A 22,461-nucleotide genomic window follows, 5' to 3' on the forward strand; every position below is an offset into this window, starting at 1 on the left:
CCCAAAGTGCTGGGATTACAGGCTTGAGCCACCGCGCCCGGCCCCCCTATCCAGCTAATTTTTGTATTTTTAGTAGAGACAGGGTTTCACCATACTGGCCAGGCTTGTCTTGAACTCCTGACCTTGTGATCCACCTGCCTCAGCCTCCCAAAGTGTTGGGATTACAGGCGTGAACCACTGCACCTGGCCAGGAGTCTTAAAGGTGACTTTAAGCAAGATTTTTTTTTTTTTTTTTTTATATATTTTTTATATACTCGTATATAAAAAATATATATTGCAATGGCGCGATCTCGGCACACCCCAACCCTCGGGTCCTGGGTTCAGGCAATTCTCCTGCCTCAGCCTCCTGAGTAGCTGGGATTACAGGCACGCACCACCATGCCCAGCTAATTTTTTTTTGTAGTTTTAGTAGAGACGGGGTTTCACCATGTTGACCAGGATGGTCTCGATCTCTTGACCTTGTGATCCACCCGCCTCGGCCTCCCAAAGTGCTGGGATTACAGGCTTGAGCCACCACGCCCGGCCTAGCAAGATTTTTTTTTAAACTTTTTACAGAGATGGAGGCTGGAGTGCAGTGTCTATTCACAAGCATGAATGCAAAGATTTAAAAATTTGTTTTTGTATTAAAAATTTTTTTAGAGCTGGGCGTGGGGGCTCACGCCTGCAATCCAAGCACTTTGGAGGCCAAGGCAGGCGGATCACCTGAGGTCGGGAGTTCAAGAGCAGCCTGACCAACATGGTGAAACCCCATCTTAAAAAAAAAAAAAAATTTAGAGACGGGGGTCTCACTTTGTGACCCAGGCTGCAGTGCGGTGGTGTGATCATAGCTCACCACTGCCTTGACTTCCTAGGCTCAAGGAAGAGAGCCTGCTGCCTTGGCCTCTGAGTAGCTGAGACTACAGGTATGCTCTACCACACCCAGCTAATTTCTTTAATTTTTTTGTAGGGACAGGGTTTCATCATTTTGCCCAGGCTTGTCTGGAACTCCTGGGCTCAAGCGATTCTCCCGCCTTGGCCTCCCAAAGTGCTTGGATTACAGGCACGAGCCACCACAGCCAGCCAAGATTTTCTAACAGGACATAAAATGTACTAACTATAAAGCAAAATATTGATAAATTGGATTACATAATAATTAAGAATGTTCTTTTATCAAAAGACATTAAAAGTGGGAGAAGATACTGTAAGATAGAATATCCAAGGACTCATATCCTGAATACACACTGCCAATCAATAAAATATACAGAAACAGATAAATCGGGCAAGAGATTTGAATAGTTCCTTCACAAAGAGAACATTTAAATAATAATGAAAAGGTGCTCAACCTCTTTAGTCATCAGGGAAATGCATACTGAAAAAAATAAAAATACTGGCCAGGTGAGGTGACTCACACCTGTAATCCCAGCACCTTGAGAGGCTGGGGTGGACAGACACTTGAGGCCAGGAGTTTTGAGACCAGCCTGGCCAACATGGAAAAACCCTGTCTTTTCTCAAAATACAAAAGTTAGCTGGGCGTGGTGGCCCATGACTGTAGTCCCAGCTATTTGGGAGGCTGAGGCATGAGAATGGCTTGAACCCAGGAGGCAGAGGATGCAGTGAGCTGAGATTGCGTCACTGACTCTTACCTCCAAAAAAAAGGAAAGAAAGAAAAACAGAGAGGGAGGGAGGGAGGGAGAGAGGGAAGGAAGAAGGACGGAAGGAAGGAAGGAAGGAAGGAAGGAAGGAAGGAAGGAAGGAAGGAAGGAAGGAAGGAAGGGAAAAGAAAGACTACTGCACTGTATCAGAATAGCTAAAATTAAAATGGCTTGACAACACCAAGTTCTGGGAAAGACAGGAGAAGCTTGAACTGTCTGACACTACTGGAGGAGCATACTTTGGTACAGCTACTTTGGAAATCCATTTGGCAGTATGTGCCTGTGACCCTGAAATTCCACTATTTATCTGGGAATACACCCTCCAAAAATAATGTGTATGAGCAACAAGAAGACATGTACAACAGTGCTCCTGCAGCACTATTTGCAATAGACAAAAACTGGAAACAACTGAAAGATTATCAACAGTGAATGGATAGGCCAGGAGCGGTGGCTCATGGCTGTAATCCCAGCACTTTGGGAGGCCAAGGCTGGTGGATCACCTGAGGTCAGGAGTTTGAGACCAGCCTGGCCAACATGGCGAAACCCCATTTCTACTAAATATACAAAAATTAGCTGGGTGTGGTGGTACGTGCCTGTAATCCCAGCTACTTGGGAGGCTGAGGCAGAATTACTCAACCCCTCATCCTGGAGTTGGCCTTATGCATGCGTAGCTTATGGCTCAGCACATGTGCACAGATGATTCTTCCACCTCAGCCTCCCAAGTAGCTGGGACTATAGGTACAGGCAACCACACCCAGCTAATTTTTGTAGGGATGGAGTTTTCTATGCTGGCCAGGTTGGTCTCAAACTCAAAGCGACTTTCCCGTCACGGCCTCCCAAAGTGCTGGGATTGTAGGTGTGAGCGACCTGCACACTTACACACCCATTCCTAGCTGCGGCTTCAGAAATTTCTGACCCAGAACTCAGCCCAAACCCCCTCACTGTCCCCCAAAATTTGAGTTCTCAACTCTACCCAAACACTTCCCTTTCTTGGGGTGACTTAATGTTCTCTCTCATTGCCCTTTCTACTGCCTAGCCGCATATCACATCTACCAACCTTTCATGCAGCCATAGATGTATCCTATCAGACAGCTCCTTCCCCAAGAGGACTTCTCTGGCTAATCATAGTCTGCCTTTGGTTGTAATTTTGTGTTGTGAGGCCACCACAAGGGTGTTTGCTGAAGAGGTCCTGGAGTCCCTCAGAGCATGGTTGCTACCAGGAGTCAGCATTTATGTAACTTCATCAGCTGGGGCTTCTACATCTCTTACAAACAGGTGCCAGGGCCCAGCTTGGACACTCCTGCAGAAGTGGGCAGACGCCTCTGCCGTGGATCCACACCTTGTTTGACCTAGATGCCAGCACTGGGACAGACGGCACAGCACAGTCCTGCCGTTCCCACATTTGTGTGTGCATCATGACAGGAAACACAGCAAGTCACAGAGGCTATCCAATGTCCCTGCCTCAGCTTCCTGAGAACTTGTGCTTTTCACTAAAATACACTATCTCATGAGAAGACTTTCCTGCCTTCGGCACTCCAGTGAAAAAGGAGTTGTGACTGGAAGGTGGTGTCATCCACTCCGGATGTGAAAAGGGAAGCAGAATTAACTCTCCAGGGTTGAGTAGTAACCAGGCCAGGTGTGGTGGCTCATGTCTGTAATCCTAGCACTTTGGGAGGCTGAGGTGAGTGGGTCACCTGAGGTGAGGTGCCAGTCCGAGACCAGCCTGGCCAACATGGTGAAACCCCGTCTCTACTAAAAATACAGGAATTAGCTGGGTGTGGTGGCAGGCGCTTGTAATCCCAGCTACTGGGGAGGCTTAGGCAGGAAGAATTGCTTTAACCCAGGAGGCACAGATTGCAGTGAGCCAAGATCACACTACTGCACACCAGCCTGGGTGACAGGAGCAACTGATTCTCAAAAAAAAAAAGGGCTGGGCACGGTGGCTCACACCTGTAATCCCAGCATTTTGGGAGGCAGAGACAGGTAGATCGTCTGAGGTCAGGAGTTCAAGACCAGCCTGATCAACATGGTGAAACTCTGTCTCTACTAAAAATACAAAAATTAGCTGGGTATGGTGGCAGGTGCCTGTAATCCCAGCTACTCAGGAGGCTGAGGCAGGAGAATCATTGCTTGAACCTGGGAGGCAGAGATCACAGTGGGCCAAGATTGTGCCATTTCACTCCAGCCTGGGTGACAAGAGCTAAACTCTGTCTCTCAAAAAATAATAATAATTAGTAACCAGGTTATGTCCCACAGAGCTTTACTGGGGGCCAAACACTGTCAGCCTCTTCTCAGGCCCAAGCGAGCCTGTGCACCTGGCCTTCTGACAGTCAGCGGTGAGCAGGCGTCTCCCACTAGACCCCCATACTTTGCTCCCACGGGTTTCCTGTGGAATGAATGAATCTACCTCAACTTCCTGAGAGCCTGTTGCTGGGCGAGGTGGGGGCAAAGCCCTGGCCCTAGCCTCCCTGTGCTGCTTTACCTTCTTTTTGGGAGGATAACTGCCCCCTGCTTTCAGCACCCCAATGAGAAAGAAAATGTCACGACCAGAAGTCACAGTGTCAGTGATTCCTGATGTGTGTAACTGTCTGATGAATGAGGAGTTCAAGTAAAAAATAAAGTGAACTGATGAAAACCACTTCTGTGCATGGCACAGTGGTGTGCGTCTGTGGTCCCAGCTACTTGGAAAGCTGAAGTGGGAGGATTGCTTGAGCCCACGAGTTGGACATCAGCCTTGAAGAGATAGTGAGACTCCATCTAAAAAAAAAAAAACAAAAACACTTCTGACTGGTGTCTGCCTGTAGGTTTCTGACTCTACTCCCTGACTTATGGTGAGAACTTTTTTGCTAACTTGGGAGCCCACAAGAATGAAGTTTTTGCCAAATTTTGGCCCTTAGTTCCTCTAAAACAGTAATGCAAACCTAACCCCAGCCTTGTTAAGACACTCTTTCTGCCCTACCATGATTACCAAATCTCTGCTGAAGTTGCAAGATAAAGTGATCTTGCTGGAAACAAGGACAAATGGGAAAAGGAAATAGGGCTGGATAGGCCCAACCAGTCACAGAGGCCAGGGCTGGGGGTAGGTAGGGCCTGCTTTATTTGAGAACAACTATGAAGGACGATAGGGTTTCTACAGGGGAGAGAGTACCAGTATTCAAAGCAAAGCGAAAGATGTTAAGTGGGCTGGTGCAGTGGGTCACACCTATAATCCCAGTACTTTGGGGGGCCAAGGCAGGAGGATCACTGGAACTGAAGTGTTCAAGACCAGCCTGGACAACATGGTGGAATCCTGTCTCTACCAAAAAAAATTTAAAAATTAGCTGCGCATGGTGGCTACTGTTGTTTCAGCTACTCGGGAGGCTGAGGCAGGAGGATCACTTGAGCCTTGGGAGGTCGAGGCTACAGTGAGCCTGAGTAACAGAGTGGGACCCTGTCTCAAAAACTAAAAAGAGAGAGAGAGAGAGAGAAAGATGTAAGTAAAGCCTAGAGGTCACCTGCAAGTGGGCTGCTGGGGGGCACTTGGCCGTGACTGGGGCTCAGGAGAAGTGGGAGCTCAGGGAAGAGAGGCTGGAACAGGGCTCAAAGGGCCTTGAAGGCCAGGCCTGTCAGAGTCCATCACCTCCTCAGGCTGGAGAAGTCAGTGTAACCAGTAGTGATGGGGTCCTGAGGCCCCAGTACTTCTGCCCATCCTCTCCCACTGTCTCCCAAGATCATACAGGGAAGCCTGTTTCCAGATGCCTGTGATTTATTTCCAAAGGAGAGCTGCAGCACATAGGAAAATACACATGGCTTTTCAGTCTACATTTTTACAGAGAAAAGAGATTCAGTCATTGGCTTTCTCAGTGCCATCATCCTGTTCCATGAGGCTCTAGGATGGATGGCCTGTCTCCAAGATCCCGCTTTCAAAGCAGCAGCTTGGCCAAGGCCTCTGGGGGTAGGAGTGAAGGGCAGCAACCCCCATGTAGGGGTGGAGGGGAGCACATGAGCAGCACTCACTGCAAAGCTAAGGCAAAGAATAGAACTGGTGGGAGATGCCTCCCCTCACCCCAGGGGCATGGCTTGCTGAGGCCCAGGATACAGACCAGGCGGGGTGGGGCGGGGTCTGGCCCAGCCTGGAGCAGCAGCGGGACTCTGAGTGTACACGTGCGTGTGGGCTGAAGAGGGGGGCATGCTGAACAGGAAGCCTACCAGGGTATAGAGGGGCTTTAGCCTGCATATTCCCCCTGCCCCAGAACAGCTCCCAGATCGTGGTCCCCAATCCGACACTTGACCCCTCTCATAAGCTCTACTTCAGGTGGGGGGCCCTGTTCAGGTTCCTTCTGCCACCTCTCCCCTCCCACTGTCAGTGCAAAACATTCTTAGGGCCAAGCCCCTGAGTCCCCCGCACCCTGACTGGAGCTGCAGGGAAGGGAGGACAGCAAGGTGCTAGCTGGGAGCCTCCCCCAGCACCGGGAATTCCTTGCACATCTCTTGGACAATCATACGGTCCATCTGGCACTGGGGTGAGGTCTCCTCCTCATTCAGGATGCGTCGCAGGATGGCCTGCAGGTCGGGCAGCCGGTGGCGGTGCTGCAGGTAGGGCGTGGTGCGGACTACGGCATGCATCAGGGAGAGGTACTCCATGCGCAGCTGTGGGAAGAGCAGGCCAGCTCAGGGACCCCAGGGAGGTACTGTGACCTCCACTGGACAAGGGCAAGGCCCCACTGCCCCACAGACCCCAGGACTGTGGACCTGAACATCAGGGTTGCATCCCTAGCACCCAGAATGTATCTGGCACAGAATTGGTCTTCAGTAGTTTCTGAGTTGAATCATCCCAACCACAGACAGTCCCAAGTATGTGGGCTGCCCAGAGAAGTCCTGCCCATCCTTTAAAGCTGGTCCTCCAAGGTGCCTCTGTCTGTCAGTCAGCGGCCCCCTGCTGTTCATCCTATCCTCCCTTGCCGAGAGATCTCATGCACATTCACAGCTTCAAATAGTGACCCACTCACATACCTCTCACCTAGAACTACCCTGTGAGCTCCAGACAGGAATATCCAACTGCCCACTTATCATCTGCACATCTCAGAGACCCAAATCCATATATCCACCATCAAACTCATGATCTTTCCCATCCTCCCAGAGCTGAAGATTTTCTCATGTTCTTACCTTCAGAAAGAACACTGTTGTCGATCCAAAAGCACAGGCCTGAAACATGGTATCCTCTTTGCTTCCTGTCTCCCACATACCTCATATCCAAGCCATGTCCAAGACCTGGCCATCATACCTCCTACATATGCCCCGAATCCATCTCCAACAGCCTCTTCTCCAACCCATATTCCCAGCACCTCTAGCTGAACCAGTTCCAACAGCCCTTATAATTTTTTTTTTTTTTTTTGAGACAGGGTCTCGTGCTATCACCCAGGCTGGAGTGCAGTGGCATGATCTTGGCTCACTGCAACCTCCGCCTCCCAGGTTCAAGTGATTCTCCTGCCTCAGCCTCCCAAGTATCTGGGATTACAGGCATGCGCCACCATGCCCAACTACATTTTGTATTTCTTTTTTAGTAAAGATGGGGTTTCGCCATGTTGGCCAGGCAGATCTCAAACTTCAGACCTCAAGTGATCTGCCCACCTTGACCTCCCAAAGTGCTGGGATTACAGGCGTGAGCCACCATGCCCTGCCAGCCCTTATGACTTGACAGCTTGTTCTCACAGAGACCCCTCCAATTCACTGACCTGACCTAGCACTTTGTCTGCTTCCCTCAACATTCCTCATTTCTTTTTTTACTTTTCATTAGAGGAGTACTACCAAAACCTCCTTTAGGCAGCACACCTTGCTAAGTCCCAGACCTGGGTTTCATACGGAGGTGCCTGCACATCAAACGCCAGTGTCTAAGCTGTAGACAAATGCAGAGCCATGTGCAGGACTGAATGTCATTCACCACCACGAACCTTGAATGGACATGCAGCACTGCCTGGGCCTCCCACTGCTTTTCTCTGCTGTGCTACTCTCCCTTAGAGTAGCAGTAATACCCACGCCGTCTGTCTTCTAAACCTAAACTACCTAGTCAGCTGGCCTTGTGCTTCATAGAGAAAACAGAAGTAATCTTGCATAAAGCCGTCTTTCTCCTCAGTACCCACATCTCACCTGTCCCTACCAGAATGAGCGGTCCTAGCTCCTGTTCACGTAGGCATGGACCAGGACTCTCCCCTGCTGCCCCATTCACTTGACTCCTGTGGTGGCCCACCATCTCCAACACATCATCCATCTCTCTGTGCTTGCTGGATCATTCCCTCTGGCCAGAGCATGCACCACCATCCCTACCTTTTTTTTTTTGAGACAAGGTCTTGCTTTGTTGCCCAGGCCAGAGTGCAATGGCACAATCATGGCTCACTGCAGCCTTAACCTCCTGGGCTCATGTAATCTTCTCACTTCAGCCTCCAAAGTAGCTGGAATTACAGGTGCATATCACCATGCCCAGCTAATTTTATTTTCTTTTATTTTGAGACAGAGTCTCGCTGTGTCTCCAGGTGCGAGGCACCAGGCTGGAGTGCAGTGGAGTGATCTCGGCTCACTGCAGCCTCCACCTCCTGGGTTCAAGCAATTCTCCTGCCTCAGCCTCCTGAGTAGCTGGGACTACAGGCGCACGCCACCACACCCAGCTAATTTTTGTATTTTAGTAGAGACGGGGTTTCACTATGTTGGCCAGGATGGTCACGATCTCCTGACCTCGTGATCCGCCTGCCTTGGCCTCCCAAGGTGCTAGGATTAGACATGAGCCACCATGCCCGGCCCCGATTTATTTTTTATTGTGGTCCATCAGGCTACACAGAGGTCTCACCAACCACGTTGCCCAGGCTGATCTTCAACTCAGGGACTCAAGTGATCCTCCCGCTTCAGCCTCCCAAAGTGCTGGGATTACAGATGTGAGCTGCCGCACCTGGCCAACATCCCCTGTCTTCAAAACATTCTTCCTTGCCAGGCACGGTAGCTCACGCCTGTAATCCCAGCACTTTGGGAGGCTGAGGCAGGTGGATTGCATGAGGTCAGGAGTTCGAGACCAGCCTGGCCAACGTGACGAAACCCCGTCTCCATTAAAATATAAAAATTAGCTGGGCGTGGTGGTGTGTGCCTGTAATCCCAGCAACTCAGGAGGCTGAGGCAGGAGATCATTGGACCTGGGAGGCGGAGGTTGCAGTGAGCCAGGATCGCGCCATTGCACTCCAGCCTGGGAGACTCCAACTCAAAAAACAACAACAACAAAATGAAACACTCTCCCTATCCCCATGTCATCTCCCTCCAGTGACCTCCCTCCCATTTTTCTCTTCCCCTTCACAGAAAATTCACAAGAGTTGTCTCCATTTACTGCTTCCAACTCTCCCCTCAGACTCCCCAATAACTTCAAGTTCTTTCAAATTTTCTATTCAGACTCTCCTCCTTGCACCCCACTGGCATTGTTTATCAGTCATCACTGATCTCTGTGTGGTGAATCCAATGGCCAATTCTCAGCCCATCTTGCTCAAGCTGCTAACGGTGTAGAGAGGGCTGATCTTCTTCCTCTAAACATGTGGCTTTGGGCTCCTGCTTTTTTGGTTCTCTTCCTGGGTTTCTCCCTAGTTGTTCCAGCTGTGCCCAGGGCTGCAGCCCGAGCTTCCCACTAACCTGCCCATCTATCTCATTTCTGAGAAAATCACATTGTTACAGGTTTCCCATCATCACAGACAACTCCAAAATGTCTCTCTAGTCCCAGCTCATTCCCCACTGCCTCCCTGATGCCCTTGGTACCTGGGTGTCTAGCAGGCATCTCCTCAATCTTGACACATTCAAAACACAACTCTCTATTTTCCCCCAAAAAGTTCTCACAGCCTCCCCAGCTTCAATCATCAGCACTTCATCCATCTAGCTGCTCAAGATGTATCAAGCAGCAAGCCCTGCCAGACCCACTTACTAAGCACGCCACACCTGGCCTCTTCGCGCCACTGCCAGGCCCATCCCCACCCCATCCATGCCACCTGGACCACTGCGGCTGTTCCTCCCTGGCTGGCTTTCACTCTGCTGGCACACAGTTCAGATTTCATGTGGGATGTTAGTCACATCACATTTCCCATTCCTGAGAAGATCACAACCTCCTGCAGCAGCCTCTAAGGCTGTGTAGCCTCCATCCTCCATGCCTCATCTCCCACCCCTCCCTCCTCTCCAGCCTCCCGCAGCCACCGTACCTCCAGATCACTCATGGCTGGCTCTTTTGGCTCTTGGTGCACCTGCTGTGGTTTTTGAGTGGCCACCTACACTTACCTGGCTCCAGCAGTGGCCTTGCCCCCTCATCTCCACTCAATGTCATGCCCCCTGCCATTCTGTTTCAGTTTCCACAGAGTGACCCTCCCTGCTGCAGCCACCTCCAAGTACCTTGTCTCCTGGTGACAGGTCCGCGATGTGCCTCACAGTGATGTCAATAAGAGCCATCATGTCTGTGTGGTAGAAGATGGCAGCTGTTGCCGGGCTGCCAAACACATCCTGAAGGAACTTGAGGACAGAGTGTGGCGGCTGTGGCTCATGTTTGAAGATACGCACAGGGTCATCTAGGAGGCAGGAGTCACAGGAGTCAGGGTGGTCCTTGTGGGAGTCCCAGAGTCACCCCAGGGGGTTATAGGAGTCATTGCAGGGGTCATGGAGTCACAGGGCATCGAACTGGTACCCGAGCAGATTCCCGGGCCCTCACCCCCTCTGTTCAGGAGCAACAACAGCTTCTCGGAGAAGATCTTGACATTGGTGTGTTTGCTCAGGGCAGCCATGATGACATTCTGGTCAGGGGCTAAGGAAGGACATGGGTATAGACAGGGTGCCGAGCCTGAGAGCCCCCATGTGCTCAGCCACCGCCTGGCCAGGCCCTGCCCCACCTGGCAAGTGCAGATTGAGAGCCAGAAGCAGGTTCACACAGAGATCCGGCAGCTGCTCCGTGGTGTCCATGGGCAGGCCGTCCTCGACGATGCTCAATAGGAACTGGGCGAAAGGCGTGCCCAGGTGCTCTGGGAGAGGGGGGCACAGAAGTCTGCAGCCCCATTCTCCCCCAAACCCACCACCCACCCTTCTTGGCTTTCTGTGAGCCTTGGGGATATCCTATCCCTGCTAGGCTGTGTAGCTAGCAGGTCCCAGGCCCTCAGACCATGGGCCCTAGCTCAGGACCTGTGATCAGCTGGTTGGTGACTGCATTCTTACCATAGTGTGCGTAGGGTACTGCCTCTCCCATGGAGAAGACCATGGCCAGGATGAGGGCAGAGTAACAGAGTTTCTGGTGGTCTGGGGGGGAAAGGCAGGCAGTCAAGAGTCCCCAGAGATGGCAGGAAACCCCAGCAGGTGGCAGGAACCCCCTCTAGATGGCAGGAAGTTCCCTCCCACCCGCCCTCCAGCCTCACCCTGTGTGTCTGTCTGCATGTCCCTCGCCAGCTCCACAGGCAGCACAGATGACACAAGCGTGGAGATGATGGCTGCATCCAGGCTGCACATGGCACCGAAGCACTTGAGGAGCAGCAGCCGCAGTGATGCTCGGTGCTCCTAGCAGGGAACCCTGTGTGCTCAGTGCCTGGAACTCCCCCACTACCTAGGTCTCTCCAAGCCCCCTCCCCTTGTCCTTCACATACCATTTGGTAATAGGCCACCAAGGCCAGGACAGACTCGAACTCGTTTCTCTTGCACATTTTCTTGCAAACTTCAGGGTCTGCATCGGTCTACAGAAAAGAGGAAGTGAGAGTATCAGCCAGCATGAGTGGGGCTGTGTAGCCATGCAAGAGAGGGCTGAGCACATATGTGTAGGGAAGACCCCCAGGCACTGTAGAGGGATGCTGCAGGGCGGGGGTCACTGTTCCCCATGTGGGGTATGTGTGTGGGCCCCCGCCCTCACCAGAATATGCAGCAGCTCCTCCAGGTAGCAGCGGATGACACCCTCATCCTCATAAAGTGCCCAACTGCGCTGCTGGGCGTCGTCCTTCCGCCGAGCCAGGTCTGCAAAGATCACCTCCAGTCTCTGCTGGTCATGGCAGACCTGCCCTGAGGGCAGGGCCGTGCTGAGGTCCTAGGGGGAGGGCGAGGCATGACTCAGCATACTCTCTGCCCTCACCATCTCCGGGAAGCCCCCAAGGCCTGGAGAGTCCACCTGTGGACCTATACTCTGTGAACTCAAGTCCGTCCTGGCCCACACTGGTTCAACTCCAGTCTTGATGACCTCCCAGGACAGGACTCAACAGGAGACTCATCTGTGGGGGAGGGGGTGATTTCAACAGCACAGCTCCCATCCCGGACCTGGATAAACACCACCGACCAGGAGGGCCATGAACTTTGTCACTGCCAAATGTGACTCTGAGAACTCACTCTCCCATTCCACACAAAGTGGTACAGGCCTATCATCTACCAACTTCCCACATTTTCCTTGAACCCTGCTGACCAGGCACTGGCTGTTGTGCCCGGCACAGGCAAGCCCATTGGCCCACTCCCCAACACCCAAACCAGAACTGTAAGAGGAACCATGGGGCCCTAAAGAGGGACCCTTGGTCTATCTGACCCCAATCATATATGCCGGGCTCACTGTCCTGTCCTGCTTGTGAGTACCAAGGATCCCAACCATCTCATGATGCCCACACACCTCACTCCCTCTCATCCAAGTCAGCTCCTAGGACTCTGTCACAATCACAGCTCTCCCAGCACTCAATCTCTCACTGCCAAGGTCAGCAAGGCACTACCCTCACCCATGCCCTGTGTCCATTCCTTCCCTGCAGCCAGACAGAACTCTTGGCCACCCACATCTGGTCTCATCTGTCACCTGCCCCAGGTCTCACCTCCTCCCACAGCACCCACTTCCTCACTCCCTGTGTTCCAGCCCTGCGGGCCTTGTTCCACTTCCTCCCACGAGCCAAGCTCACTCCTGCCTTGTGGCCCTTGTCCAGGCTGCGCATCTGCCTGGAATGCTTGTCCTTCCTTTCTGCTTCAGAAATCAGCTCAATGTCCCCAGTGCCTAGCGCAGTAAGAGCTCCGAGCCAGAGCTTGAGAAATACCTGTAATGTATGGGCTGGACAAGTGTATGAGGGTGGGAACAGGGTGGGTAGCAGGGTGGCCCTGCTGTACCGCCCACCCTCACCTTGCCCTCTACAAGTGAGAGGAGGACCTGCTCCATGACAGGTGAGCTGGCTGGCACGGAGGCCTGGATGTGACCCACTATGACGCCGATGGCCACCCGGCACAATTCATGGCTCAGGCCAGTGTTTCTCCGCACAAGCTCCATCAGCTCAGCCCCAATGGTCCTGGGCACAGCCGCCTCAGCTTCTGCCTTCTCCTCTGTGGTCCCCAGGTTCAGTGTACCCAGGGCTTCCAGGTCATCAGGGGCTGAGGTTGTACCAGCTGCCACTTCTTCTTCTGCAGGGGTTTCAGGAGCTGAGGCCCTGGAGGGAGGGGGCTGGGCTTGGGACACGGTGGTGTGGGTGCTTCGGCGGGGTACAGGTGGGGGTGTGGGTGAGCAGCTGGAGCCCGGCTCAGATGGGCTGGAGCCGGTATAGAGCGTGTCCAGGGAGGTGCTGCTGACTGAGGAGCCGCTGGACACACAGTTACCCCCGGAGGGCGTGGTGTTGTGGCCACCTGTGAGCAGTGAGTAGAAGCTGTGCCGGGGAAGCCCCCTGGAAAACCACACCCTTCCTTGCCCAGAGCCCCTGTCTCCTAACACAGGGCCTAGTTTCTCTGCTAGGTACTGTTTCCCCACAAAGCCCAGAGCTCCTAATTGCCCCAACATGGGAGTCCTGTCTTCTTCCCAAGCTTACAGCCTCCATCTCCCTGACATGGGCAGAACAACCACTCCAAGCACAGGGTGCCTCTACTCTAATTCCCCGAACCCTGCCTTCTTACCACTCCCAGAGGCCATCAGGGCCTCTCGGTCTCGGCGCTTCACTGGTGGGGGCGGTGTGGTGGGTGCTGCTCGGCGAGGCTGTGGTGGGATCTGGGAAGATGGAAGTAGGATCTGGAAGGACAGACTGACATCCAGGGCGGCAGCCAGGCTTGGGCCTGGAGCCCTGGGCATAGGCAGGACTATGGCACTGGGGTGCATCACTCCTGAGTGGACCCCTTGAGCCTCTGGATGAAGCCTTAAGCCCCACCCAACTCCCTTCTACAGGATGCCCTCACCACACACCTGGTAGAGGCCTCCATCTGTCCCAAGATGCTCAGAACTGGGCAGGCTGCGCTGCCGCTCGAACCCGGCTCGACACACCCCATTGGGCTGCCTGGCTGCAGCAGCATCCAAGTGGTGGTCACTGGTCGATGGGGTCATAACTGCAACACTGGAGGCTGAAGGGCCTCTGCGTGACAGGGTCTCTTTCCGGTGGTGGATCAGCTTCCTGATGGAGGGACAGGGGGACTATGGGGGTTGCATCTCACAGCTCAAAGTCCTTATATGCCTCCTGTGGGATGCTGGGACCCCACAGCCCAGGCCCCTCAGACACCCCTATCTCCTCCATGCTCCACCCCAGCCTGCACTGCCCCATACTATCCTCAGTCCTGTGCTCTGCACATCCCTGGTGCTCACTGAAGGACCTGACCCCATCATGCTCTCTGGGAGGTGCCACCCCTCCCCCACCCCTGCCAACCCTCACATTCCCCAGGCCTACCTGCCCCATGACACTCACTAAAGAACCCCACCCCACATGCTCACCAGGCGGTGCCTCTCCACTCCCCCCACACTCACTGGAGGACTCCACGCTGTTCCAGGCTGTACTTGCCACCATCCCGCATGGCTGTGTTGTGTACAGCCTCGATGGCCCGGTCAATGGCCTGGAGGACATCCTGCTCCAGGCCCTGGGGAGCAGGGGACAGCAGTTAGACCTGAAGGCCAAATGGAGGTGCTCAGCCCAGTCCCAGACCGAGACAGAACCCAGGTCAGAACACCACTACAGCTAAAGCCTGGAATGCTAGACACAGCACAGAAAGTTGAACCAGAATAAGGAATAAGGTTTTCAAACTGCATCACTCCGGGAGCTGAGGCACAGGGTGACCCCCATGCAGCCACATTACATATGGAGGCCCCGATCAGGATTTTACCCCGCAGCAAGGCTCTTGGCTAAGATGTCTCTGAAAATCAGAGGTCTAAAGCAAAAAAGCCCAGAGATTCCCAGCTTGGGGCCAGGAGTGCATACCTAGTCTATCCCTGATTTTGGCTCAGAGCCCAGGTTGAGATGCTAAGCAGGAGGCCTCCATGTCTGGAATCCTTAATACATCACTCTGCATCTTGCTGCTCTTTCGAAAAACCAAGGTCATACCCCAGCACAGCCCTGTCTTTGCAGAGCCCTCTGTAAGCCCTGGGAGCTGGTCAAAGGGACTTACCCTCCCCAGCCCTGCTCCGGCCCTCATCCCCACAAGGTATCTCAGTAAGCTTCCAGACCTTCCCTAGGAAGCAGTTCTGTGTTTGTGGCAAAGGATGAACATGAGAGAGGGGCCTAGGCCCTGCTCCAGGTTCTGTATTGCCATCCCCAACAACCCAGGGGTCCAGTCTACCCGGCCTATTTGTGACGGGGGGTGTGGGGGACCAGCTACCCCCAGCCCTCCCCTGACCCTGGCACACATGGTCATCAGGCTATACAGGAGCCCCAGAGCTGAGATGAACTCACTCCACCATCAGTTTGAGAAGCTAAGAAGCTTCCCCGATGGGGACAGACAGGTGGGCACGGAGGTCAGCAAAGGCCTCCAAGTGGTATGAGGTGTACCAGAGTGCAGGTAGAGGAGACAGATGGGGGGACAGAAAAAGAAAGACACATACACACAGTAAGAAAGGCATGGAGAAAGAGAGGAGCTCAGAGAGGAATGGAGAAGCAGACAGAGGGAAACAATGCAGAAAGAAACTGAGAGCCAGAGCCACAGTGTGGGGGAGCGTCGGAGGAAGAAATGAAAACACACACAGGTGGAGTCGGAACGACACCGGCAGAGAAGCACAGAGAGTCACAGCAATGAGACAGAAAGAGACACGCAGAAAGAAACTGAGAAACGGTGACAGAGAAGATGGTAGCCTCTCTGCCCTCCATAAACACTTTGCCCCACTGGTCCTGGCTGGAAGCAGGGGACTTATAGACCCTTGACTTCTATGCCCAGTAGGGGAAGAGACAGGGCTTTCCTCAGAGGCCGTCAATGAAACCCCATTCCCAAAAAGGATGGGTCTGACACACAGCAACCACGGTATCCATGGCCCTCACTCCCACCCCAGGCACTCCTAGATGGGATCACACCAAGGGTCTATGAGGAAGCCCCTAGGGCCCAGGGCCCATCCTCCCTGGTAAGACCAGATGACACTTCCAAATTTATCCTGTTATTTCTGTCCTGAACTGGGCTGGGACAGGCTGTTTCCTAAAGGATCGGGACTAGGACGGGGCGGGGGTGTCTGGCACAGGCCAGGCAGCTCTGGGCCCTTCTTCCCCCTCTGGTCAGAATAGACCAGCTGGAGACACTGCACCCCAACCCCCGCAGCAGGGCTGCTCTTAGGGAAACAGGAACTGGGACTGCAGCTTCCACTGGAAGGAAATGGGGCCACGGGCAGACCAGGGGAAGCTATAAGAACTCATTTCATCACAATGGGAGCAGTCTCCACTCTAGGCTGGGGAAAAGAAGGGATGGAGCCCCCTCACTTTCAAAGGAAGAATGTTTGAGAAGTCAGGGCTGGGGAGTGGAGGGAGCAGTGTGCCCTGTCAGCAGAGGCCTGGGTCCTTGGTTCAAATAAGGTTAGGAGAGACTTAAGAAGAGCCTAGAGGGTGGCTGAGCACAGGCTAGTGAAAGACACTAAAGTACCAACGCTTGGGTGTCACATAGAGGATGGAGGTGTCTATGGTTCCAGGGTCCAAGTTGGGGGGTTGAGGACCTGCAGGATGGCTGGGGAAACAGGTGGTGTCCAAGGTGGCCCAGGTCTCAGTGGTGGCTTCAACCGGGGGAGGGGGGAGGGAAAAGGGGGAGGGGGAAGGAAGGGGGGGGGGGGGGTGGGTGTGGGGTCCTAGGAATCCGCAGAAGGATCATATTAAGGATCTGGGGTCTCAGGGATTTGAATAATTGGCCAGAATTCGGTGGGGATGGAATCTCAGGGTCGCCATTCACTTGGCGGATTTGATATTGTTGGGTCTAGGGTACCGAGGAGTCTCAGTCCCAGAGTTAGGCTTTTGGTCGATCGGGAGTTGGGCTGTCAAGGGCCTGGTCTTTTGTGGGTGACGCTGACTCTTGGGGTCTCAGCCCTCGTGGGTCCGAGGGTCAGGTTCTCAAACTGCCTGTCTGATAGAGGTCCTGGCCTCGGGTCCCGGAGAGGGTGGGGTTCCTGGGTCGGTTCCGCGGGGCTGTGAAGGGGTCCTGCCCTAAGGGCGCGGAGGCCGGGCGGGGAGGGGCGCACTCACCTGCAGGCGGCGCAGGTAGGCTGGTGGCACGTAGCCCGTCTCACCACTGCGCGCCCGCGCTGCCAGCCACCAGTGCGCGCTGCTTCGCTCCAGCACCAGGAAGGTCTCGCCCGCGGCGAACGCCAGCGCGTTGGGCTCCGCCGAGCGGAACGCGTACAGCGCGCGGTACATGGGGCTGGGCCGGTCAGGTGCAGGAAAGGTGGTAAGCGCTGCGGAGCCACAACGCCAGGCCCGAAGCTCCGCGCCGCGCCGCGCTCGCCCCGCCCCGTGACACACCAAGCATGCGCGCGCGCGCCCGCTCGCCAAAGCCCCGCCCCGGGCTGTAACGTTCCACGCGCCGGAGCGCAGCGCCTCCGCGCGGCCACGAGAGGTGCGGCGGGGCGGGGCTCCAGAGCTCTCTGCCGCCTCTGGTCCCTCCCGACTCCAGGACTCCAGGACCCTCATCCCTGGACTCCGCACCCTCATTCCTCTCACTGGCCTTGGCTTCATCCGTTCAGCCCTCGGCTCCCTTTCCTCGCTCAAGTCCTAGCGCTGCGTCCCGTCCTACCTCCCGGTGAAAGCGCGCTCCGCTCCCGCCGCCCTGGCGGAGTGGGTCCCATCTACTAACTGCAAGGACGGCGACTTCGAAAAGACGATCTTGCTGATCCGACACTTGGAAGCCCCCGTGGGGCCCAGCTCTCCTCTGTATGTCTAGGCCTCACCACCTCTATTCACCGAGTGCGGGTGGTGGCCAGTGGGGAGCAAGGGTGGGGAAAAGAGGGCTATAAAAACAGAAGAAACCAGGCGGGGCTATTCCTTGTCTAAAGCCCTCCCATCTTTGCTCCCCACCCCTCCTCCTCCTCTCTCTTCAGCCATGGCTGGTTTTCTCTATATTGGGTCTTTGCATATTTTGTTCCCTCTACCTGGGACACTCTTCCCTTCTGTCTCCTATAGTATTTGTCCGTCAAACTCCCATCCCTATCAATAGCTATCATCTTGCTGTGCTTTATTGCCTTTATAGGATTTAAGATTTCTGATGCCTCTTTCTGAGAGCATACAGGAGGGCTGGAAGAGGGAGTGGGGTACCATGCGGCCTCAAAAGCCTGTTTGATCCTCTCAGCTTTCCAGTCAGCCCAGACCTCCAGGTATTTGAAATCCTGGTCAGGGAAGAGGCCTTCAGGGTCCTGGAGAGATGGTGGCTGAGAATGACTAAGCTACACTCCACAGGAAGCCTGAGCCCACTCCACAGGAAGCAGGGTCGTGGATATGACCAGGCCAGTGTGTGCAGGTTTTCTACTTTTATCTGTATTTATTTTTTGAGACAGGGTCTTGCTCTGTCGTTCAGGCTGAAGTACAGTGGGGTGATCAAGCTTACTGCAGCCTTGATCTTCCAGGCTGAAGCCTCCTAAGTAGCTGGGACTACAGGCATGCACCACCACACTCAGCTAATTTTTTTTTTTTTTAAGTAGAGACAAGATATTGCTATGTTGCTCTGGCTAGTCTCAAATTCCTGGACTCAAGCAGTCCTCCCGCCTCAGCCTTCCAGTGTTGGGATCCTGTAATCAGTCTGATCCAGTTGCCTATTTTTATGTCTAGAGTACATAGGCATACTGCGAGGTTCAGTTGAGGGGTAGAACAGCTAGAAACTAACATCCAGACCGTGCCTTCTCTGCACCAGGTCTGGCTCTGCAGTTTAAGTCCTTTCTTGGCCCCTCCTCCTCCCAGAAGCCCTCCTGGGGCAGAGGAGTAGAATCTCAGGGTCTGTGATGGCTGGGACTACTTGAAGAGACTTGGTGTAATTGCAATGGGGACCAGGGCTGGGCAGGAGTGGTGACAGGTGGTGTGGCCAAGAGGTCCACCCTACCTACCCAAACACGCTCTTTTAACGTGCCCTCCATCACGTGGGCCCCTTTACAACATAGATCATGGCTGCCAATGGACCAGAGCCTAGAGGCTAGAGACATGAGTATTGGCTCCAGGACATCTATCACAATAGCCAGCCAATTAGCTGCTGCCAGTGGCATAGAAGGGATTAAAAGCTGGACCCAAGGTTTGCAGCACCTGCTACCGAACTGGCTTAAGTTGCATAGGGCCCACGAGAACACCTGTGCCAAGTGTTGTGTGGTTTGAGACTCTCAGCTGGGCACAGATCCCAGAAGAATCTGGCTAAGGTATGTATGTGGGGGGATCCTTTCTGGGTGACCTTCAGCATGCTAGATTGGAGACTGCAGACCATGCCAAGAAGCTGGGCTGACTTTAGGATCCATGGGGTAGTGGTGGTGGCCAGAATACTGAACCAGGAAGGTGGTCACAGCATGTGGTGAGGATTCCTAGGGTTGGGAGGGCAACTCCCTGCCCTTGAAAGAATGACAGCAGCACTACATACAATAAACAAAAAGATTTGTATTAGGACAGATACACTCGGGGAAGAAAGAGGTATCATCATCAAATGTGGAATGTTGAAGAAATAGTTAAAATAAATAAAGACTCCAAGCGCAGCTGGGGCTGGCTCAGGCTGGGGCTCACAGAGGCCACTGCACATCAGCTCCAGGCTGCAGGAGCCACCACCTGGCCATACTGGCCTCCTCCCTGATGCAGCACAGCTGTTCCAGGGACACAGAGAGTCTCTCAGGTACTGGAGCAGCTAGCAAGCTCACTCCCCACTCTCCTCACTTATCTCTGTGACAATGTCTATCAGGCTCTGCAGCCCGAAGATATAGCCAGCATCCTGGCCCTCATGCACCACAGTGTCCTCGCCATACAGCCTACAGGTGGTGTGTGCAAAATCGATCATGCGCACGTCTACAGAGCTGGCACCGAGGGGTTTGTAGGCATAGGCCCCAGCAGACTCATCAGCTGACTCCTCTGACAGGTCCTCCAAGTCCTCAGCATCTGAGTCCAGGACCACTTCCGGCCGCTCCTTGCCATCATAGATGACCAGCAGAGAGCTTGAGTAGAAGCGGTAGGACTCCTGTCGCTCCAACACCGCCTTGAGTTCAGTCAGCTTCTTGAGCACAGGGCCCAGGAGTTCACGGCGCAGGTACCGCCCATTGTGGAAGAACTGGTAAAGTGCCTCCTTGAAGCCCTGCACCGACAGCTTCCGTCCATGATACTTGTTCATGAACATGAGCTGCCCACTGCCTGCTTGGTACACCTGTAGGAGAGAGACCAGCAAGTCAGGGGCTAAGGGCCATCTCAAACCTTGGATCCTGGGCAGTGGTATGTATGTGTGTGAGGGATGTGACAGATCAGACCAGATGAAAACTTGTTAAGTACACCAGTCACACAAGAGCCACTGTCCACTATATTCTCTGATCGACCCCCACCTGGGATGCAGCCATCCAACCTGGGTTTGGTCATTGTGCTCTGGCACCCCAACTCAACATCTGGGTCACTGGAGAGGACCTACCCTCTTGCTTTCTTCCCTACTACTGTCCACAGATTCTGGACTCAGTCAATCAACCCAATCTCAGGATCATGCAGGCATGCATGCTTTCTTTTTTAACCAAAAGGCAACAGACTCATGTGGAGTTAAATCTGGAATCTTTATTTTCGACAGAGTCTTGTTCTGTTGCCCAGGCTGGAGTGCAGTGGCACAATCTCAGTTCACCGCAACCTCCGCCTCCCAGGCTCAATCAATTCTCCTGTCTCAGCCTCTGGATTAGCTAGGATTACAGGCACATGCCACCATGCCCAGCTAAATTTTTGCATATTTTTTTTAGTAGAGATGGGGTTTCACCATGCTGGCCAGGCTGGTCTTGAACTCCTGACCTCATGATCCACCTGCCTTGGCCTCCCAAAGTGCTGGGATTACAGGCGTGAACTACCGTGCCTGGCCCAGAATCTTTTTATTTAGAGACACTGGAGTGCAATGCTGCGGTATCGGCTCACTGCAACCTTCGCCTCCTGGGTTCAAGGTGTTCCTGTACCTCAGCCTCCCAAGTGGCTAGGATTACAGGTATACACCAACATGCTCAACTAATTTTTGTATTTTTAGTAGAGACAGGGTTTCGCCATGCTGTCTGGGCTGGTCTCGAACTCCTGACCTCAGGTGATCCACCCGCCTTGACCTCCCAAAGTGCTGGGATTACAGGTGTGAGCCATCGGACTTGGCCTGGAATCTTTTGAGCAAACAGGACTATGCCAGGATGGGGAAGTGACAGCCATTGGATGCCCTAGCCAGCCCTAGCATTCCCCTCACCTGCATGCCACACACACGCACACCAATGACCGCAGATGTGCTCTGCTGACATTTTCGGATTTGATTGGCTGCCTTCTCCTCTGAAGCATCGTCACCGTGTTGTCGTGTGCCCATCTTGAGATCAAGGACACAAGGCACCTCGTAGCGGGAAGTCAGGTTTTCCAGTAAGATAAATTCTGAGTAGTTAAGAAAAATACCCCCAAAAGGAAATGCTACTGCATGGGTCCTTGGTACTCCCAAGGCACAGTGTCTGGATGCAGTGACCCACAGAAGACTCCATTAGTTTGCTGCCTCCACATAGGGAGTCCAGGGCTGAGTAGAAAGCTGAGAGACACCTTTACTTCTTGTCAGGGAACTGGTGTGAAAGCAGCCTACACCTGGACTCTCAGGCCTGGGCTCTTCCAGCCCTGGGAGACATACAAGCCATTTCCTGAACTGTTAGCTAAGTGTAGGACTAGGGTCCAAAAACAAAGTTCTCAATTACAAGTAGAACATCAAGGAAGTTCAGTAAATCCTGTAGCCTTATATGTGAACTGGAAATATCTGTATCAACTCATGAAAATACTTTTCTCTTTATTATTTGATTTTATTTTTTGAGATGAAGTCTCCCTCTGTCGCCAGGCTGGAGTGCAACGTTACAATCTCTTCTCACTACAATCTCTGCCCCCCGGGTTCAAGTGATTCCCTGCCTCAGGCTCCTGAGTAGCTGGGACCACAGGTGTGCACAATCACACCCGGCTAGTTTTTTGTATTTCAGTAGACATGGGGTTTCACCATGTTGGCCAGGATCTCCTGACCTTGTGACTGCCCACCTCGGCCTCCCGAAGTGCTGAGATTACAGGCATGAGCCACTGTGCCCGGCCTTCTCTTTATTTTATTAATTATTATTATTTTTGAGACAGAGTCTCACTCTCTTGCCAGGGCTGGAGTGCAGTGGCGCGATCTCGGCTCACTGTAACCTCCGCCTCTTGCTTTCAAACGATTCTCCTGGCTCAGCCTCCCAAGTCGCTGGGATTACAGATGCCCGCCACTATGCCCAGCTAATTTTTTGCATTTTTAGTAGAGACAGGGTTTCACCATGTTGGCCAGGCAGGCCTCAAACTCTCAGCCTTGTGATTCGTCTGCCTCAGTCCCCCAAAGAGCTGGGATTACAGGCATAAGCCACCGGGCCCAGCTACTTTTCTCTTTAAAGTAAACGTCTGCTTCCCAGCTGTGTGCACTAGTAAGGTCTAGAAACAATGACCAGAATTTATGAGTGTGTCTAGTGCACAGA

General features: G+C 53.5%; 3 protein-coding genes across 10 annotated transcripts in view; all 3 read right to left on the reverse strand.

Annotated features, from left to right (window-relative positions):
• The window catches only part of CELSR3 (cadherin EGF LAG seven-pass G-type receptor 3), a 34,906-nt gene extending 30,020 nt beyond the window's left edge, over window positions 1-4,886 (reverse strand). Inside the window, exon 1 of the mRNA XM_032289731.1 lies at window positions 4,114-4,886. The gene's annotated coding sequence lies outside the window, so the exon portion shown is untranslated. The remainder of the gene's footprint in view (window positions 1-4,113) is intronic.
• A 472-nt stretch (window positions 4,887-5,358) lies between these two features.
• Window positions 5,359-17,300, reverse strand: NCKIPSD (NCK interacting protein with SH3 domain). 2 transcript variants are annotated; one of them, XM_032289736.1, is made up of 13 exons: window positions 17,009-17,300; window positions 14,332-14,441; window positions 13,780-13,984; window positions 13,497-13,587; window positions 12,739-13,232; window positions 11,509-11,679; window positions 11,249-11,335; window positions 11,024-11,162; window positions 10,827-10,907; window positions 10,508-10,636; window positions 10,330-10,422; window positions 10,017-10,189; window positions 5,359-6,260 (listed from the first exon to the last, which is right to left on the reverse strand). In XM_032289736.1, the coding sequence occupies exons 1-13, from the start codon at window positions 17,177-17,179 to the stop codon at window positions 6,057-6,059; spliced, it is 2,148 nt and encodes a 715-aa protein (XP_032145627.1). In that variant the 5' UTR covers window positions 17,180-17,300; the 3' UTR covers window positions 5,359-6,056. The 2 variants fall into 2 exon arrangements, with proteins under 2 accessions (XP_032145627.1, XP_032145628.1); XM_032289737.1 differs by having other exon boundaries at window positions 14,332-14,468; window positions 17,009-17,275.
• Window positions 17,301-19,370: 2,070 nt separating this feature from the next.
• Window positions 19,371-22,461, reverse strand: part of IP6K2 (inositol hexakisphosphate kinase 2) — a 40,566-nt gene continuing 37,475 nt past the window's right edge. For all 7 annotated transcript variants that reach the window (XM_032289752.1, XM_032289751.1, XM_032289748.1 and 4 more), the window contains exons 5-6: window positions 21,189-21,364; window positions 19,371-20,141 (exon numbers count right to left, since the gene is read on the reverse strand). In XM_032289752.1, the coding sequence (XP_032145643.1) occupies window positions 19,641-20,141; window positions 21,189-21,364 (677 nt within the window). In that variant the 3' untranslated portion in view covers window positions 19,371-19,640. The remainder of the gene's footprint in view (window positions 20,142-21,188; window positions 21,365-22,461) is intronic.

This window comes from Sapajus apella, unplaced genomic scaffold (assembly GCF_009761245.1).
Source record: "Sapajus apella isolate SASKATOON/1434 unplaced genomic scaffold, GSC_monkey_1.0 scaffold23, whole genome shotgun sequence".
Taxonomy (NCBI): Eukaryota; Metazoa; Chordata; class Mammalia; order Primates; family Cebidae; genus Sapajus; species Sapajus apella.